This window comes from Meleagris gallopavo, chromosome 9 (genome assembly GCF_000146605.3).
Source record: "Meleagris gallopavo isolate NT-WF06-2002-E0010 breed Aviagen turkey brand Nicholas breeding stock chromosome 9, Turkey_5.1, whole genome shotgun sequence".
In the NCBI taxonomy this organism is placed as follows: Eukaryota; Metazoa; Chordata; class Aves; order Galliformes; family Phasianidae; genus Meleagris; species Meleagris gallopavo.
The window spans coordinates 8,983,387-9,000,510 of NC_015019.2; the positions used below are offsets into that span (position 1 = coordinate 8,983,387).

Here is a 17,124-nt window from a genome sequence, read left to right on the forward strand (position 1 = left end):
ACGCCACTTCCTCGCGACCCGAGCCGTGCCCGGCTCCGGCTGCTGGGCTTGGAAAGTGATGACAAAGCTCCGCTTCCCCGGGGCTGAGCGCTGAGGGGCCACACGCGTGGGGTTGCGATGGGAGCCGGCGTGCTGCGCGTCCCCGTAGTTATGGGTGCCAGGTACAGCGCGGCTCGGGAGCTTTTGTTGTTGTCCGGCTCGGTTTTGTGGTCGTAGCGACCGTGGAAAGTTGGTCCAACTTCTGGGAATCTGGTTCTGCTAACGTCGTGCCGGTGTCCCTTTGTGCTTGACTAAGAGCAAGGGGTCATAAATAGGGACGGATCCAGAGGTGTCTTTACGGCGCTACTCAGTGTGTGTACCCAGAAGTGTGAGCCAAATGCAGTCTTTAAACTGGCACGGCTTTCATGCTCCGGTCATGCGTTACTGCAAGCAGAAGGCAGCACTCACGTATTGAAACTTTGGCACTTGTAAGTCAGAAGCGTGGGATTATATTGCTGTGTTGTCAGGTATGACAAGTGGAAGGTTGCTCCTTGCTGTGCTAGACACATGAAAGATGTTATCTAAACAGAGCTGCTCCGAACTGGTCAGACTTGCTTTCTGTGATGCAGGAGTCTTTGTCTTATCATAGGTGAGAGGTCTGTAACAGTCCATTGTTGTGTGCAAAGTAGGCCTGTGTTCCACTTTTGGGACAAGTGACATGATCGCCTTTAAAAGATCACATTGAAATTTGCTTCTCTGATAATATCAATGTATATGCATGAAAAGGAAAACACAATAATTCACAATGGGAATAAAGCTAGGAAGTTCAGGATTCTGGATTTATTTTGTTAGTTTTTTACTGCTGTGTCTACAGAATGCCACGTTCAAGCACTGCAATTACTGGATGCACATTTCTCCACTATGGCTGCTGCACTTTAAATATTCTAATGATCTCATAATTAACGCAATCCATGTAGCTCAGTAATAGAGGCATCCTAATTGTGCTAGTGAAGCTACGGGTAGGGATTAAAAAGTCACCAGAAGTATTAAAGCTTATTTGTTACTATTAGGACTTTGTAAAAATAGTATGCTGCAGTTCAGGCATGAGGCTTACTGCATATCTGAGAACTTTCTTGGCACAGTCAGCTGCTCTTTAAGAGTACTGCAGTACATTCAGGTTTAAAGTACTTGAAGTTCAAGTGCTGCACTTGGAACCTCAAACATGGTTATTGCCCATCTCAGAGTTTATTTTGGCTGAACAAATACCGTGCGCAACCATTGGCACTGCTTTCAGAGCACTGTGTTCATGCAGCTCAGGCCCAGGATTTGCCTTGAGTGCAGTGTTGGCAGCTGGCAAAGCGGCAGGAACACCTGACAGGTGGATCAGCGGGCCCACCTAGTCAGGGGAGCATCCAGTGATGGATATCCAACAAAACAGCTCTGTGTTTGCAACAGTTGCTGTTTAAATTGCGCTTTTTTCAAGTCCATACACGAACTGCTTACCTAACACTATCTTCCTAAAACTGTCTCAGTTGTGCTTGTGATTAAAGTGAGACATCATGTCCTTGTTACATTTGGCTAGCGGTGTTCAAGAGTTCATTTATACAAAAAACAGTTTCTTCAGGTTGCATAGGATGTTCCCAAGTTACATTAGTAAATAATTACTATTGTCATAACGCTTAATCTCAGGTGGATCCCAGGGTAGTGCTTCTGGCTTGCTGGACTTTTATGTTAGTTCTGAGGATTTAACAAAGGTGATTTGGCTTGGATTCATGTTTCAAAAATGAACTATTGCTTACAGTGCTTCATATAACCATATGTTTGCAATTTGATAGGTCCAGGTGACATTGGACATGCTGAAGCTATGGTCAAATAATATTACTGAGAAATTGTTTTATATTTTAAAGACTAAATTACTTTTGTTTACTAGAGCTCTCCTCCATTAGTTTTACCATAGGATGAAAAATTGGAGAAACAGTGCTCTCCAAGGGAATGTTTGCTGACTAAATTTAGGTTTACTTTATTAGAAATAAGTGCATTTCCAGTGAAGAAGCACTTGTGAGAACTTGATGAAATAAAAACAGTTGGCAAAGGAAGAATGTGATCTTGAAGGTAGGAAACAACTTTCATGCTTGAAGGGTGTACAAGCAGCATGAACTTTTGGAGGAAATTTAGGATTGAATTAGTTTGTACTTTTTCATGTTGGGCTTCTCTGAAGTGCTGAGGCCGAGCTTTGGAACTGCACACTATGGAAGTTCTTGTCTGATGTTCCTTATGTTTCATAATGCCCCTTGGTGAAGCAGTTCTGTAGCTAAGGTAATACCTTAAGCATAGGTAAAAGAGCTAGTGTCATGCAATTTAAGCTTGAAATATTAAGTGAACTTGTTTCCTTCCAAATAAAGGATTGCTGAGTATTTTCATTGTCATAAGAAAAAATACAACAGAGATGTTGATTATTAACAACTGTAGTGGAATATGAAAATAACCACAACTTACAAAGACACAAGAAAGTATCTGATAACATCTTACTGGTCAAACCAATGAAATGCCAAAGTAGTCAGAATTAAGCAGAATACAGTTATTAAATAAAGCAGAAAATTCAAAAATTGAAGTGGTGTTGCATGCATTTAAAATAAGAAGTGTATAGATAATGTGAACTGTGTGAAGGCAACATCATATTCAATTATTTGTTTTTGAAGCAAATACTTCTGAAGTTAACTGCCTAATTGTCTGCAAGAGAAAAGAACGGCAAGGTCTGAAACAGCAAAGTGACTGGAAATAAAAGCATTCAGCTAGAAATCTGGGCTGCATTGGGCACTGCAGCCTTCTTAAAGGCGAGTTCATGAGTTGAGCATTGCTGTTGTTGTATGTAAGTCTGTCCATGGCAATTTAAGTCAACATATCTTTGACATGTCCGTGTTCTTGGTTCATCCTTTCAAGCGTGTTCAGATCCTCGTCTGTCAAAGGCCACAGAATTTTGTCAGTGCTAGGAGTTGCATAACTCCTTTGTGAGTAATTACTGGCAGTGACATGGATGACTCAGCTACCTAGTTCTGTGTATCTCTGAAATCTCTACAATTAGGCAGTGTTATGCTAAGGAGGAAAAAAAAATGTAATCGTAGTTGAGCATACTGTGTGAATTGAGGGCCTTCAGCCATTGCAGCGGTGTCCAGTCTTCATAAAGATTTACAAGAAAGAAGTGCCTTAAATGAAGATGAGAGAAGTAAGCACAGTAATACTTCTAAATGGGAAACAATTAATGTCTTTCTGCATTGGAAAGTGCTGCAATAGTGTTTGGTATATTGCTTTGGAACATAGCTGTGGAGGAGTTCTGAGTCTCCAGAAGGGCAGGGGCTCAGCTGAGGTGGCTCAGCTCAGTCCCTGCAATCTTTCCCATCCCTCTAGATTTCTGCAACTTGTTAGCTTCTGACGTATAGAAGTTCAGTATGTATGTGGATGTAGTGCTTCATTACATCAAGAATAAAACTTGAAACACATTGTTCCCATCAGTGCTCTATCTAAAAGTGACTGAGTTGTTGCTTTATGCGCTGGGCTGTGCAGCTGCAGCCTGCTCCCTGCCAGGCAGTGGTGTCAGGGGCTGCAGGCTTTGGTGAACTTGGCAGTCCCTATGCTCATGGCTGGGGTTTTGGCTTGCTGTGGCGGTTGCAAGTACAAGACATGCGTAGATTTGCATCTGATGATGGAGAGGATCAAAATGTTCCCTTAAAATCAGTAATTACATGTTGCTGAAGGTTTGTTAGCCTGTCTGAATGTACACTTCATTCTCCACAGGAGAAGAGCACTGTAACTTTGCCTAGGAACTATGAAATTAGGGGACACTTTTTTTTTTTAATAGTGGATGGCTCTGTCTCCCTGTATCACTGATATTTTAAAGTGGATGCGAGTTATTCTGGCCTCTGTGGCAGGCAGGGCAGGGGAACCCAGGCCTGCTGGCCTTCAGCACGGCCTGGCCCTGTGTGCAACCTGGGGTGTGTGCCTTGTCCCTCCTGAGGGCGTGAGCCCTGCTGACAAAGAGCCCTGAATGCAACCCATACGTGTATGACAAGGATGCCTAGCATTAAAATATAAACAAAAATCTATAATAATAATATCTATTCCATTGGGAAGTTGTGGATGTCTTATAGTAAGAATGAGTTCCTTTAAGCTTCAGTTCCTAAAGTTTTAGACAATTCTTAAAATCAGTATTAAAACATCTATCTGCTTGAGTGTACATAGAAACCCAAAATTTCTTAGTTCAGACTCATGAAATGCATTTCATTAGCCAGTTTGCTGCTGATTAAATTAACAATGCAAACTCTTTGCAGATCTAATTCAAAATAAGAGAAGAACAAATGTGGTCATCTTAACGCTTCTTTTTTTCTGAAGTCTTTTTTTCAAAGCCTTCAGAATAAGGGGCTTGTAACATAAGCTTGCTCTCTTAACATCTTGGCACAAGCATTTCAGGAAATACTTCTGTAAATTGGAAGGTGAAATGTGTCCTGTGCCATACTGTTTTTCATTGCAGTAAGGTGCTTTTAGTGACCATTTATCTGGCCTCAATTTACAGGCCTCTCAAACCATGATACATTCAGCATGTAAACAGTTAAAATGCCCTCAGTATGAAAAACATATATTGAGTTAGATAGTTCAGATCTTTGGTAATTCTGAGATTCCTCTGCTCTGCCATAATTGTCTGAGGGAAAGCATGTGCAATACTGTGCAAACCTATTACTAGCCCTCAGAAGTTTAGATATTCTCCTGAGGTAATATGGTGTAGTTCCAACAAGTCATGAGACCCATTGCATTAAATTAGAAGGCAGGTTACACTGAGCTAACTCAGAGAGAAATCGGCACTACAGCATTGGGTCTCAGCCTGCACCTCTGGTAAGCTTCTTACCTGCCACCTTGTCTGACCTCAGCTTTGTTTTCATCTTTCTATGTAGTGACTTCTGTTAATCTTTATACTGATCAACAATGTGGAGTATTTAATTTTGAAAGTTTCTATTTGGAAAGCGTTCACATTGTTTGCCTCAGTGTCTGAGTTTAGTTTGCATCTTAGTGCAAGTTAATCTTCAAAATGCTTGGCTAATTGTAGAAGTTCAGAAATACTGAACAGTAAAATGATTCAAGGATGAAAGCGCCTTTCAGTAAACTGGTACTTGCTTCTTTTCGTCTGGTCTCTACAAAGAGGGAGTGTTTTCTAATTCTCAGTAATAAAGTCAATTTCTGTATTCATGGATGTTCAGAAAGTAAATGCACGCTTAAAAGTTTAAATAGATCTGTCCTTTGTTTGTTTATAAATATTTGTGTTTAAATCACTAAAAGTGATCTTACTTGGCCGAAGAAGCAGAACTTTGTACTTTTTTCTGTAAAGGTGGGAATTGAGTATTAATTACTTTTTTTCTTTTCGTAGAATGTGAGAGGCAGTGAAATCTAGTTACTGAAACCTGACCAATAGAAGTAATTAGGCAGAGTAGTAACATTTTGATTTTTGTCATTGAATGCTTTTTAACTGAACAACTTACAAATTTGTGATTTCTTTAAACTACTAGTCCCTGGGTTGTTATATGACAGGTGTGTTTATTTTTTTTCTCCTTTAAATGGATGATGACCAGGATTCATGAATAAATAAGCCAGAAGTATAGTTGTCTGTGTGTCTGTCAGGCAGTGAAAGTAGATTGATGTGCTTGAACATAAAATTCTTTGGACTCAAAGTTGGCGGGCATCCCAGTATTTGTAATTGTAAAGACTGGATGGGGGGGGGGGGGAAGCAACAATGAAGAGAGAAAGTGTATGATAGGAAATTATTAATTAAGATGACATTTGATTACCTGCCATAAAAATCCAGTAACTTACTGTATTTGATTTGCCGTAAAGTTGAAAGTATGCTTGCATGGCATGCTCAAAAACTAAGCAGATCAAATAGCATACAGGTTTTTGATTTATAAGCTTGTTCCAGCAGTGATAGTGAGATTATCTGGAGTTAAGCTACTGTTTTCATTGTGTATCTGCAGTTCTGGTGGCCAATAACATTGGTTCCAGAGCTTAAATTTAAGTAACAAAACTTGGAAAACGTTTACCTTATTTAAAGAGTCAAAATGCGCAATAAATGAAGTGCAGGTCTGAGTGAGGAACAGTCATATTTCTGAATACATAGAGTGGAATAAATCCCTTTTCCTTGATGTTTTTTGGATGACTTTGATGGGCTTCACATTAATTTACACTTGAATGTATTCTGTGAAAATAAATCAGATAACACTGAGGCATTTGAAATGAGATTGGTATTTGTATCTGGTCTGAACTTTTGCATCTTGCAATTAATTAATTCATTACTAAGTATAGTGGATGTTCTTTTCTTTCCAAGTATCTAACTGAAAGAAGCTGTGCAAAAAAAAAGTTATGTAGCACAAGAAATGCATTGGCTTCTGTAGTGTGTGCAAGGTTTCTGCATCTGGTGTAGTAGGTTTGTGAATCCCCTGGGGGGACCGGGGGGTGATGCATGATGCATATGTGTGACCAACAAGTGCTAAATATGCCAGCCCTTGTTTAAGCAGATGGATCTTCTGTTATATACTCATCTGGACTTGCAGTTAATGTGAGTAGTGTGTGTTATCTGTGGTTAAAATAAATGGAAATACAAAGAAGAGCTGGAGTAGCCAGCTGTGACTGTGACCTCTGATTACTTTTGTCAGTGAGAATATAGTCTAAAAATAAGTGCTAGCATCTTGATACAGAAGTTGGAGATCTAGTGTATCAAAGTCATTAATTTAGGACTCTAAAGGCTCTCAAAGGTGTTGAGGTCAAATTTAGGCTCTCAAAGCTGTGTTTGAAATGAAGAGCCCTTCTGGGAGGAGCAGTGCAAGTAGTTGAGGGTATGCTTAGATGACGCAACCACAGCGGTATAAACCTGTCCTTTCAGCCTGACTCGTCTGTCAGGTTTTCTGTTCTGTTCTTAAATGGGCATGGTCTGTACAGTGTTTTGAGATTCTTTGTAATCCTGTGTTTTACCCATCCACATACTGGAAGTTATACTGTATTTTGGTCTCTTAGGCATGTATTTTAGATAAATTCAGAAGTACAAGACAAATATGTCATCATTTAGTCAAGAACTTACTTGCTTCAACTCCTGTTGTCAAGAAAAAGGTAGTTTCAAGTTTGTGTGTCTGATTTCTATTTAGTATTTTCTTATGTGGGATCTGTGCCACATGAAGGTAGTTGTGCTGAGCATTTAACATAAACAAATTAGCAGTTATCACTAGCAAAATCCATAACTGGCTTCTCCCATTTTTATCGGGTATTTCCAGTTAATTAATACTTTGGGTGCTGAAACAAAGCATATCCTTTGATTTTTATATTTTTTTCAGTTGTTAAGCACCATCAAATTCTTTGTTACTTAAGAAGACCTTAAGCTCAATAACTCAATTTATAAATTAAACTTTTTTTCTACACTGACAATGGTGATATATTTTCTTTTTTTTTAATGGTGGTTGAAGTGGGGGCATTGTGATTATTCCCATTTAAGACCATGCCACTTATTTGCTTTTCTCCAGAGGCATATCGTACCTTCTGCCTCTTGAAGGTATTATTTTGGTAATCAATCAACCAATATTTTATTATACAGATCTGTAGTTTTTAAAGTACTCCACCAGAGTTTGAACACCTTGTTTGCTAGGTATTTAAATTGTCTTTGATGCTGATACGTTTTTAGAGGAATCTTTTTTTTTTTAATTAGAGGAATAGGTAATGAAATAGTTCTTCTGTAAAGTAAGAATTCTGTGGTACTCATTCCATTCTAGCCTCTCTAGTGCATGTCCTTGCCCCTTAAAATTGCTTCTAGTGTTTTTTTTTCTGTTTAAACTGGAACTTAATTTTCAGCAGCAGACTGCAGGAGTTTAGGTTTCTGAAAAGCATCTGCAACATAGATTTGGTGCACAATAGAAGAATTTTGTGTTAGCATCATCTTGTATGAATGGTATCTGCAGTTCTTAGAGAAGGAGTTTTAAACTAATTCAAATTAAATACCACTGAAGTGACACTTAAAAAGGGATTTAAAAAAAAAAAGTAGTAGTAGTTCTTGTTTAAAACTAAAGTTTTAAATTACAGAACTAAGACCAGCAAATTTCACGTGTTCTAAAATGTAAACTAGTCAAATTAACTGTTTGGTTTTTTTTTCCGAAAGTATTTCATCTTACTGTATTTTTCTTCTTCATCCTCTATCCCTCTCCTTTCCCTCTCCAGCTAAATGGCCTTAAAATGGCAGACGAGCCTATGGAAGAAGGTGAACCATATTCCTACCATGTAAGTATATTTGATAGATGTTCAGCTTAAACACTTGTTAGCATAACTTTCTTTTGAAGAGAAATGTATATGTTGTCTGCTCTGTGGGTTTGGAACTTGTCATTTTGTTTGACCAGATGTGAAGAGATTCTGTCTCTAAGATTTTGAAAATCAGCATTTGGGTGGGGGCCTAAACGGCTTGTTTGAGAAAGCTGGCAGGGTGAGGCAGTGCTTTATGCAGGGCAGTTCCTCTGTACTGAAGAGAGTGTTTACGGATCTCTCAAGCTCAGGAAATACTCAGTCCATCCTTGAACCTTTTATACACTGTGTTTAGTGCTTCTCTTGCTACAGAAGAACAGATAATGGTGTATTTCTTGTAATGTGGTTGCTAACATTTATTTTGAAGATAGCAATTCATTTTTGGAACAATATGTTCATTTCACACTTACGTAGAAATATACTGGCTAATCCTTGTTTAACTGGACTTCTGTCCAGTGCCTCAGTAACTTGCATTTTCAGGAGATGCTGAGGACCATTGTTCTTTGCATGGAAAAACGGTCTGCCATTTTTTGAGCATACTCATCTTGATATTTTTGGATTGTCGAAGAAGGTATCAAGTAAATCTTGCACATTGCTTTGTATTGCAGTAACATACTTTTAAGTGATTTAGGGAATAAACTTGGAGATAGAAACGTGATGCTTGTTTGTTTCCTGATATGGAGTAAGCAAATAAACCTTCTGCCTGGTCATCATCTTCTACATAGCAAAGAAAGATGAGCAGTGGGCTGTGTGTCAGTCTTTCACTGCACATGAACCAGAATGATGTTGCTGAGCTTGTTTGTTAGGTGCTTGGAGCTACATACCAGTCAAGCTGTAACTAATAAGATGGCAGAAAGCCATAACCTATTGTGGCATTTCTTTCAGCGCTTTGTCTTCTGTGAAAGCTGCTGGGAATAGATACCTCTTTTGCAAGGCAGCTCACAGAGGACAGGTACCTGAACCCTGCAGATTTGCTACTTGAGCAGCAGAGCACATCAGAACTGAATTTGGAGTTGACAGAGACCAAACTAGAAGTGGAAGTGAAACTGGCTTGTAAATCTGTTCAACTCTTTATCTGCTCATTTGTTGTTGATGATGCAGAGATCTTTTTAAATCTCAGTCATGTCAATTTTTAGGGCTTTAATGATAGTTAAGTAGCTAAAATAGTATAGCCATCCTTCATAAAGGCAAAACCACCTATAAAAATAATTCATCTTATACATCTTTATTTGCATTGAAAACATTTTTCTCCTCAGTCACATTTAGAAATACTGTGCCCACAGCAACCAAATGTGACATCACAGGCTAATGACTGGAGGTGGGTGATAAATGAAAGAATAGAGAAACTCTTAAATGTCTTTTCTCATGCAAAAGTTCATGGATTTAAGCAATACAAATTAAGATGTTGAGGTAAAAAGACTTCTGAGTAGAGAGCTTACATGCTTCATAGAAAGAACTAGCAGTTAATATTCTTGTTCAGCCTGGTGTATAACAGAGGAACTCCTGCTCTCTGTCATCAGATGATACAAACTGCTAGTTTTTTTCCCTGCCCTATGTCCAAGGTTGTGGGTTATTTAAAAAAAAAAAAATCTTTAATGTAAATATATATCTGCACAGTCAGCAAGATGGATGGATAGAATAAAGTTGGGAGGTATGTACTGTATCAGTGTATGTCAGCTGTTTTTTTGTGAAGTAAGAGGAAGTAAAGTAACTTAGAGTGTTAATTTGAGTTCACTTTGTTATGCAGCAGTGCCTTCTGTTGACACCTACCTGTGCCTGGGAAGCAGGCCTTTTCCTGATAGAGAGTGAAACAAGGACTGCTGGGAAGGGGAAAGGACTCTAGCAATAATACTGCACTATGGTTTGTGAATTTACAGAGACATTGCCCATACTGTTTCTCATTATTGAAGGAAATGCATCCACATTTGGACGTTCAGATTTCTGTCTGGATCTTATGTATCACATGACCTAGAGAATTGCATCTTGATATGTTTCAGTCTGATAATGTTGATTGTAAGCTTTCATGCATAGTCTTAATCTGCAGGACTTCCTGTAGCCAACCGTAGAAAGATGTTTTTTTGTTAAAGCATTCATTTGAAGTTTTCTGTCTGGTGGTGTCCAGTGGCAGCTGTATTCCTCACTGAAGGAAAGCAATGCACTGTAGACTGGGAGGAAGAAGGTGTTTATTTCTTTTTTCTCCCCTGCTCTGCCTTTACTTAAAAGATTTTGAGGTGTAGAAAAGACAGGTGAACAACTAATAATTACTTGGATACCTTCAAGACATCAAAGTACTGCTGTTTTTGTTTGTGGGATTTTCTGTTGTGATTGGGTTCTATTTGCTGCACACGAGAGATGTATTGGTATTTTTGTTAGGACCCAGAGGTACTCTTGTGCCCCTTCTGCTTGCAAGCTCAGGTTGCTGCTGCAAGCTTTGGCATATAATTTGAGGGGTGCTTATTTTGAAATCTCAGTTGTTTGGCTTCCAGAAACTTCTTAGACCATAAGTTTTTTACAGAACTGCAATACCTAATCTGCTTTGTCTTCATCCTGGGTGATTGTCTCCTCATGTTTGTTGCCTGCTGTGCCTTACTTTCTTAAAGACTAAGGCAGCAAGGAAAAGGTCAACAGAACACTAAATCTGTACCTACCTCTCAGCATTGCCCTCAGCTTTCTGAGGGAGGATGCCACACAGAAGCTTTTCCATGAGCCATGTACCTTAGAGAGCACTTCTTCTGTTGAGAATCCTTTCATCTGTACGTGAGAATACATGATTCATGTATTATTTATGCTCTTCAAACAACATGGAGTCCTTTAGCTAGAGTAGTGGATGACCGTATTTATTACTTGCTGCTGCAAAAAGCAATAATTATGTAAAATGACGAAATTCAATTTAGCTTTCATTAAGACTATTTCAGGAAAGGAAAGGATGAGAAGAGCAATCGCTGGGAAAATGAAAGGCAGCTAAAGCAAAGGTAATGCACAGAAGGATCATCTCAGACTTAGTTTAAAAATCTGCATTTATTCTTTTCATGTAGGAAAATTCATGTTTGCTCTAGTTGTAACATTTATGACTAGAGGAAATGTGCTATTCAACTGGATCAGAACTTGATTTCAGTTTAGAAATTTTAAACATGCATCTGTTTCAGAAAGTATGGATGGAAACCTTCCCATTTGAATGGCTTTCTTTTAGGTTTTATTACAACTTCAAATATTTTAATAAAAGAAAAGCAAGCACTTGCACTTCTAATAAGAGTTGATTAATTTAGGACTTTTCATTGTTGTGTCTTGTTTACTTTGAAATAATAGGATGAAGGAAGTGTGAAAGAGATTCCCATTACCCATCATGTGAAAGAAGGATGTGAGAAAGCAGATCCAGCACAGTTTGAACTACTAAAGGTTCTTGGTCAGGGATCGTTTGGAAAGGTAAGACAATAAATCTTGTTCTCATCTGATGCCCACTTTGAAACCAGCTTTGTCTTGTTAGTGGTAATGCTGGTAGGAATGTACGTTACTGGAAAAGAAACATCTTTCTCCAGACCTGTCTGAACTTTGAACCTGGAAAGAATGAGATCAAGTACAGTTCTTGAGGAAGAACAACAGTGTTACAGCTGAGTCACTGGTAATATTTGAAAAGAAACTGACAAAGAACATCTTTTTCCAGTCTAAAGGTGTAAAGGGAGTGCTATTTATAGCAGGACATCAAATCATGTCAGATCCAGATAGGCAACAGCATCAGTTTCTAGGCAGAAGTAGCAAATCCGTAGGAAGTCTGCCTTGAAAAGTTAGGGTTTGCTTTGAGTGAGCCACAAACATGCCTCTGTTAATCTCAACTGATGTCTGCAGCTACATGGAAACTATGACACCATAGCAAAAGATTTTAGCACTTGGTTTGAAGGCTTAGGGGTGTTTTTTATTCAACGGCTCTGAGGTGTTCTGTTTGCCCAGTGCCATGCTTATTTGAAATAAAATCATGATATCTTCAGCTGTCTTGGGGCTCTTGTGTGGTGTCTAGTTATGGACTGAAATTAATATCTGTTCAGTGGTCTCATGTTCTCTATAGTTCTAACTGATGCTTGGAAGGCACTAGTGCAATAAGTATTGAGAGACATGTGCCAAATAGTATCACTAGAAGATAAATAATCTCCTCTGTACAAGTATAAATGTTTGGTTCTTCCAGAAATGAGAAGGCTGTACTGATGTAGATACAGAGGAATGACTGTGGGAGGTTGGAACTTGAAGTAACAATAATGTTTCATTTTCTATATTTTGCTTTATTTGTCAAAGAGACCTTCAGTTACAGACACTGAAAAGTTATTTAAATAGATTACAGAAGAAATGTGGCAATTCTCCTACTGTAATTTTTTGTAATGTACTTCTTGCTGTTACATTGCAGAAATGAAATTAAAAGTGGCTCAAATGCTGATTTGAAACACTAGTTACACTATTAATCCTATTATAAATAGCTAATTTATTTTAAAACCAAACTTTTAAACTAGATTTCTGCAATACTTATAAAATTGTATTTTCTTCTTTGGAAAAATACATAAAGATGATTGCTCTTTTGCTGGTTTTGTATCTTGTTTTTGTCTTGTGGCAAGAACAAACCTCTGAGTTGCATGAGGGGGGAAAAGTAATTCAAATAATTAGGAAGGCGTCCTTTGAATAAGTAAGAGGTTAGAAAATAGCCTTTAAAGTAGTTTCTTAATGTTTCTTAAGCTGTAAAACATTTCTTTACCTGAGGGAGTTGGTATTCGACTCTCTCTTGTGCTTTGTCTCTTTAGACACTGTGGCTCCATGCTCTTATTCCTCTGAACTTGAGACATCCAAGCTATCCCAGGGTTCAGCACATTTGGTACCAGACATCCTATCCCTGACTAGGAGTTTCTCATTTTACAGGTCTCAGAGTTCTGATAGCTTTAGGAATGCTCTTGCTCAGAACCCCTCCAGCTTGGTGAGATGTCTGGAAACTTTTTAAAGCCTGGCAGTAGTTGGTTCAAGAACAAGCTTTAAGAACCAGATGGTTACTGTTATGTTTCAGAGCAGGACTAGTTTTATCTAGTATTTGTTGCTTTCTGTTTAAAAGAGAAACCAATGAAGATAGGTGTCTGCTGCCTTGGTGATACGTGGTTTCTCTCTGCAGTTCATACTTCCCAGGCCTTTTCTTTTGGATTCAGCAAACACGAGGTTTGTTTCCTCTGGCCCAGTGTACTGCTATAGCATCTGAAATGAAGGATTTAACCTCATGTCTCTTACTGAGCTTCTCAGTTCAACTTCTGATAATGTTCTGAGACTTCAGTGTCCAGTCTGCGGAAGATGGTCTTTGATTAGCTTATGTGCATTGATTTGTGCAACATGTCCATTTTAATTTGCACTTCACAGTTGGACAAGCAGCCATTGCACTTCTGTGAGATGTGGGATTAGGCAAATTTGTCTGTGAATTAAATGGTGTTAAAGGAATTTTCACAATGGCATCTATTTTAGGTCCTTGTTAGCTAGTATTTGCAACTAGAACATGAATTCCTTACATGATCAGAAACTGTTAGTTATTAAGCATTAGAATATTTGTACGGGCTTACTGATGTTTTAATTTGTAATGTATTGTGAGTATATTAATCTTTGCTGATGTTTGAGTTACTGCCTTGACTATTTGAGCATCAATGTGGTGCAGTGCTGTAGGTCAATCATTAGGCAAAACGTTAATAAAAGCTTGATACCCAGGAAATATGATATGACTTCTTATTTCAGGCTCTCAGTAGGGGAAAAAAAAAAAAACAAAACATTTCTTCCAGCCCTACAGAACTTAGCCAGTTATGTAGACAGTATATGAGTTTCTTATATCAGAATGAGACAGTTTACAAGTGTGTCTCTTAATAATTTCTAGATATTTAATCACTTCTAAAGAAGCATATGTGTAAATAAATCAAATATACTCAGATTTTCCTTGATAAGTAATACCAGATACAATTTGAGGTAGTTCTTCATATTCTCTTGTTATTTGAATATAAAAACTGAGAAGGGGGGAAATTGCTCAGAACTAAATTGTTGTTATTATAATAGCCATTATTAAAAACAGAAGCACTTACTAATCAATTTATAAAACTGAAAGACCTAGTCATTAGAATATTAGTTGGTGGAGATGCATGTATTCGTGCTGCATTTTCTAATTAACATTATAAGTTTCTCAGCGTTAGGTTATATACCATATAGTGTAAAAAAAACCCTTTGGTAAGAGTGGGAAAACCTGTTGCTGTTTCTTTTTTGGGGGAGGGACTACTTTGATCACAAATAGTGAGGTTTCCTTGCCTTTGTCTCGCCATTCTTACAGAATTGATTAACATAACCTGATGTGTACTTGAATCTCAAGTCTTAAACCTCAAAAATCTTAGACTAAGCAGTGGCAGCCCAGATAGTCCTGCTATAGTTGTTTTTAAGAAAGTAAAGAAACTCATGCTAGCAAGGTATTCTATTTGATAAATACTTAATGGCTATAGGAAAGAATGTATTGCTGAAAAATGGTCTGTGTGCTTAAGAGAACTTGGTAGTGTATGTGGTAGTTTTTTTGGTAGTTTAATTTGACCAAGGTAATGCAATTTTGTCTTTTCCTTAGAAGTGAATGCTTAGGGAAGAATACCAAAAGTTGTCTGAAACTAGCAAGAAGCCAGCAAATGCTTTGTGGTAGTTTTCTAGTTGCTTACCAATCTTGCTTATGCAAAAAGTCTTGTTGCAAATCTTGTTTCATGTTTTCATTCTGTGGTGTTTTTGGGGAGTGAGATGGAAACTAATGATATGTTCTCTGCTCTCTGTCAGTATTGATGAAGTTAAAAGTAATTGTGTTTAAAAAAAAGGTTGATTTTAATATATATGTAAAATATTTCTGGTTATGATTTTTAAAGGCAATGTTTATATTACTAGGTCTTCCTTGTAAGGAAAATAATTGGTCCTGATGCTGGACAACTTTATGCAATGAAAGTATTGAAAAAAGCTTCTTTAAAAGGTATGTCTTTTAAACTTTATAAAGCAGGTCTCAGCACCTGTCTGTCTTAAATGTGTCTAAATATTTATTTGATAAAAGATTTAAGATCAAAAATGTGAGTTCAAATCTGACCAGATGGCTTAATTATGTAGTAAAACGCCCTTTTTTCAGAGTTTAAAACTATTATATAATTCTGCTTAGTTTTTGGGGTTTTTTTTGTATTAGTGAACTGAGTAAGTGAGCCTAAATATTCAAGCTAAACTCTATTCTGGCTGAAATTCAAGTTATTAATTTTCATAGGTGCCCTAGTGAGGTAACTTAGAGATTTTTGGCTTTCAGGAGGTACTTTAATGGAGGCAATTCCATACAAATGGGATGTGTTAGTACTTGAAGAGGGCTAAAGTGATCTTAACAGTGGAACATATGTATTCAGTACAAATAGTTCAGAAGTTAAAGTTAGTTAAAACAGGATGCAGAGACAGGTAAGAAAGATCAGTTTTGATGTCTGAAAACGTGTTCTATGGAAGACTTAAAAATTAGATATGGTAACAATACTTTGTGCTGTTAAAAAGGTAAAAGTTTGGACACTGAAGATGTTCCAAATTTCTGTTCCATTCATATTACACATATTAAATTTTGTTACTGGTGCTCTTCTTTTTTTCCTCAGTTCGGGATAGAGTTCGTACAAAAATGGAGAGAGATATATTAGTAGAAGTAAATCACCCATTTATCGTCAAACTGCACTATGGTTGGTATTTATTTTGCTTCAATTTCTTCATTACTTGAAGTGGTTTTAGCAACCTTAAATAGCAAGGCTGAGAAAAGAGCTTACGTGTGTGTGTGTGTATATATATATTTATATATGTATTGTGGTATAACCCAGTGAATTGCTAGAACTTAAAAAAAAAAAAACAAAACACCAAAACTTTAAAAGCAAAAAGAACAAACAAAGCAATTAGGTTGTGCCTCAATTTTTCATCACCTGTTGACTAGTGCCCAACCAGGCCCTAAACATTGTCAGTCCCCTTCTTGGCCAACTCCCCCAGTCTTACTGTGCAGCAGGACTCCATGTGCCATGGAATATCGCTTTGGCCAGTTTAGGTCAGCTGTTGTGGTTTTATCCCCTCCCAGCTCTTTCTGCCCTCAAAGCCTCCTTGCTTGTAGGGCCACATGAGAAGCTGAAACATCCTTGGCCTGTGCAAGCACTGCTCAGCATCAGCTAATCAGAAATGCATTGTCAACTTCATTTTCATCCTAAATCAACAGCACAACACTAGGAAGAAAACTAACGCTATTGCAGATGAAACAAGAACAATATTAAATTTTCAATAAAGTACTTTTGAAATCAAGATTTCTTTTGAAAACTCTTCTTAAGAGTTCTGCAGAGACTTCTATGTTTGAGTTAGACCCAAACAGCCATTAATGTAATTGGTTTCCCTGTTTGGCAAAGGAGAAATTAAACAATAGTGTTTTAACAATCTCTTATGACTAAGATTGTGTTCTGTGAAGAAGAAGAAAGCAAGGAGTCATTGATTAAAATTAAGCCTAGATTAGCAACTTGTGTAAATTTCATGTTGGCTACTGAATTATGTCAGTTCCAAAACAAAAGCATTGTTTGACTGAAGTCTCCATGTTATAAAAACATTCAGATATGTTTTGTAGATCATCTTTGTCACACACAACTGTTGATTTTTTTTTTTGAAAGCTTTTCAGACTGAAGGGAAGCTATATTTAATATTGGATTTTCTCAGGGGAGGAGATGTATTCACGCGATTATCCAAAGAGGTAAGTACCTACAAGTTTATCTTAACTCAGCCTTACAGAGGTTGTCTTTGACAGTATTAGGGCTTGTTTTT

The 17,124-nt window shown here is 37.6% G+C and overlaps 1 protein-coding gene across 3 annotated transcripts in view; it reads left to right on the top strand.

Annotated features, from left to right (window-relative positions):
• The first annotated feature begins 24 nt into the window (after positions 1-24).
• The window catches only part of RPS6KA6 (ribosomal protein S6 kinase A6), a 40,223-nt gene continuing 23,123 nt past the window's right edge, over positions 25-17,124 (top strand). Inside the window, exons 1-6 of one of the 3 annotated variants that reach the window (XM_031554657.1) lie at positions 25-161; positions 8,218-8,277; positions 11,602-11,718; positions 15,208-15,289; positions 15,936-16,016; positions 16,974-17,053. In XM_031554657.1, coding sequence (XP_031410517.1) covers positions 8,233-8,277; positions 11,602-11,718; positions 15,208-15,289; positions 15,936-16,016; positions 16,974-17,053 — 405 coding nt within the window. In that variant the 5' untranslated portion in view covers positions 25-161; positions 8,218-8,232. Of the gene's footprint in view, positions 162-8,217; positions 8,278-11,601; positions 11,719-15,207; positions 15,290-15,935; positions 16,017-16,973; positions 17,054-17,124 lie in introns of those variants that run through there. The other 2 variants (XM_010715254.3, XM_031554658.1) reach the window with 2 other exon arrangements.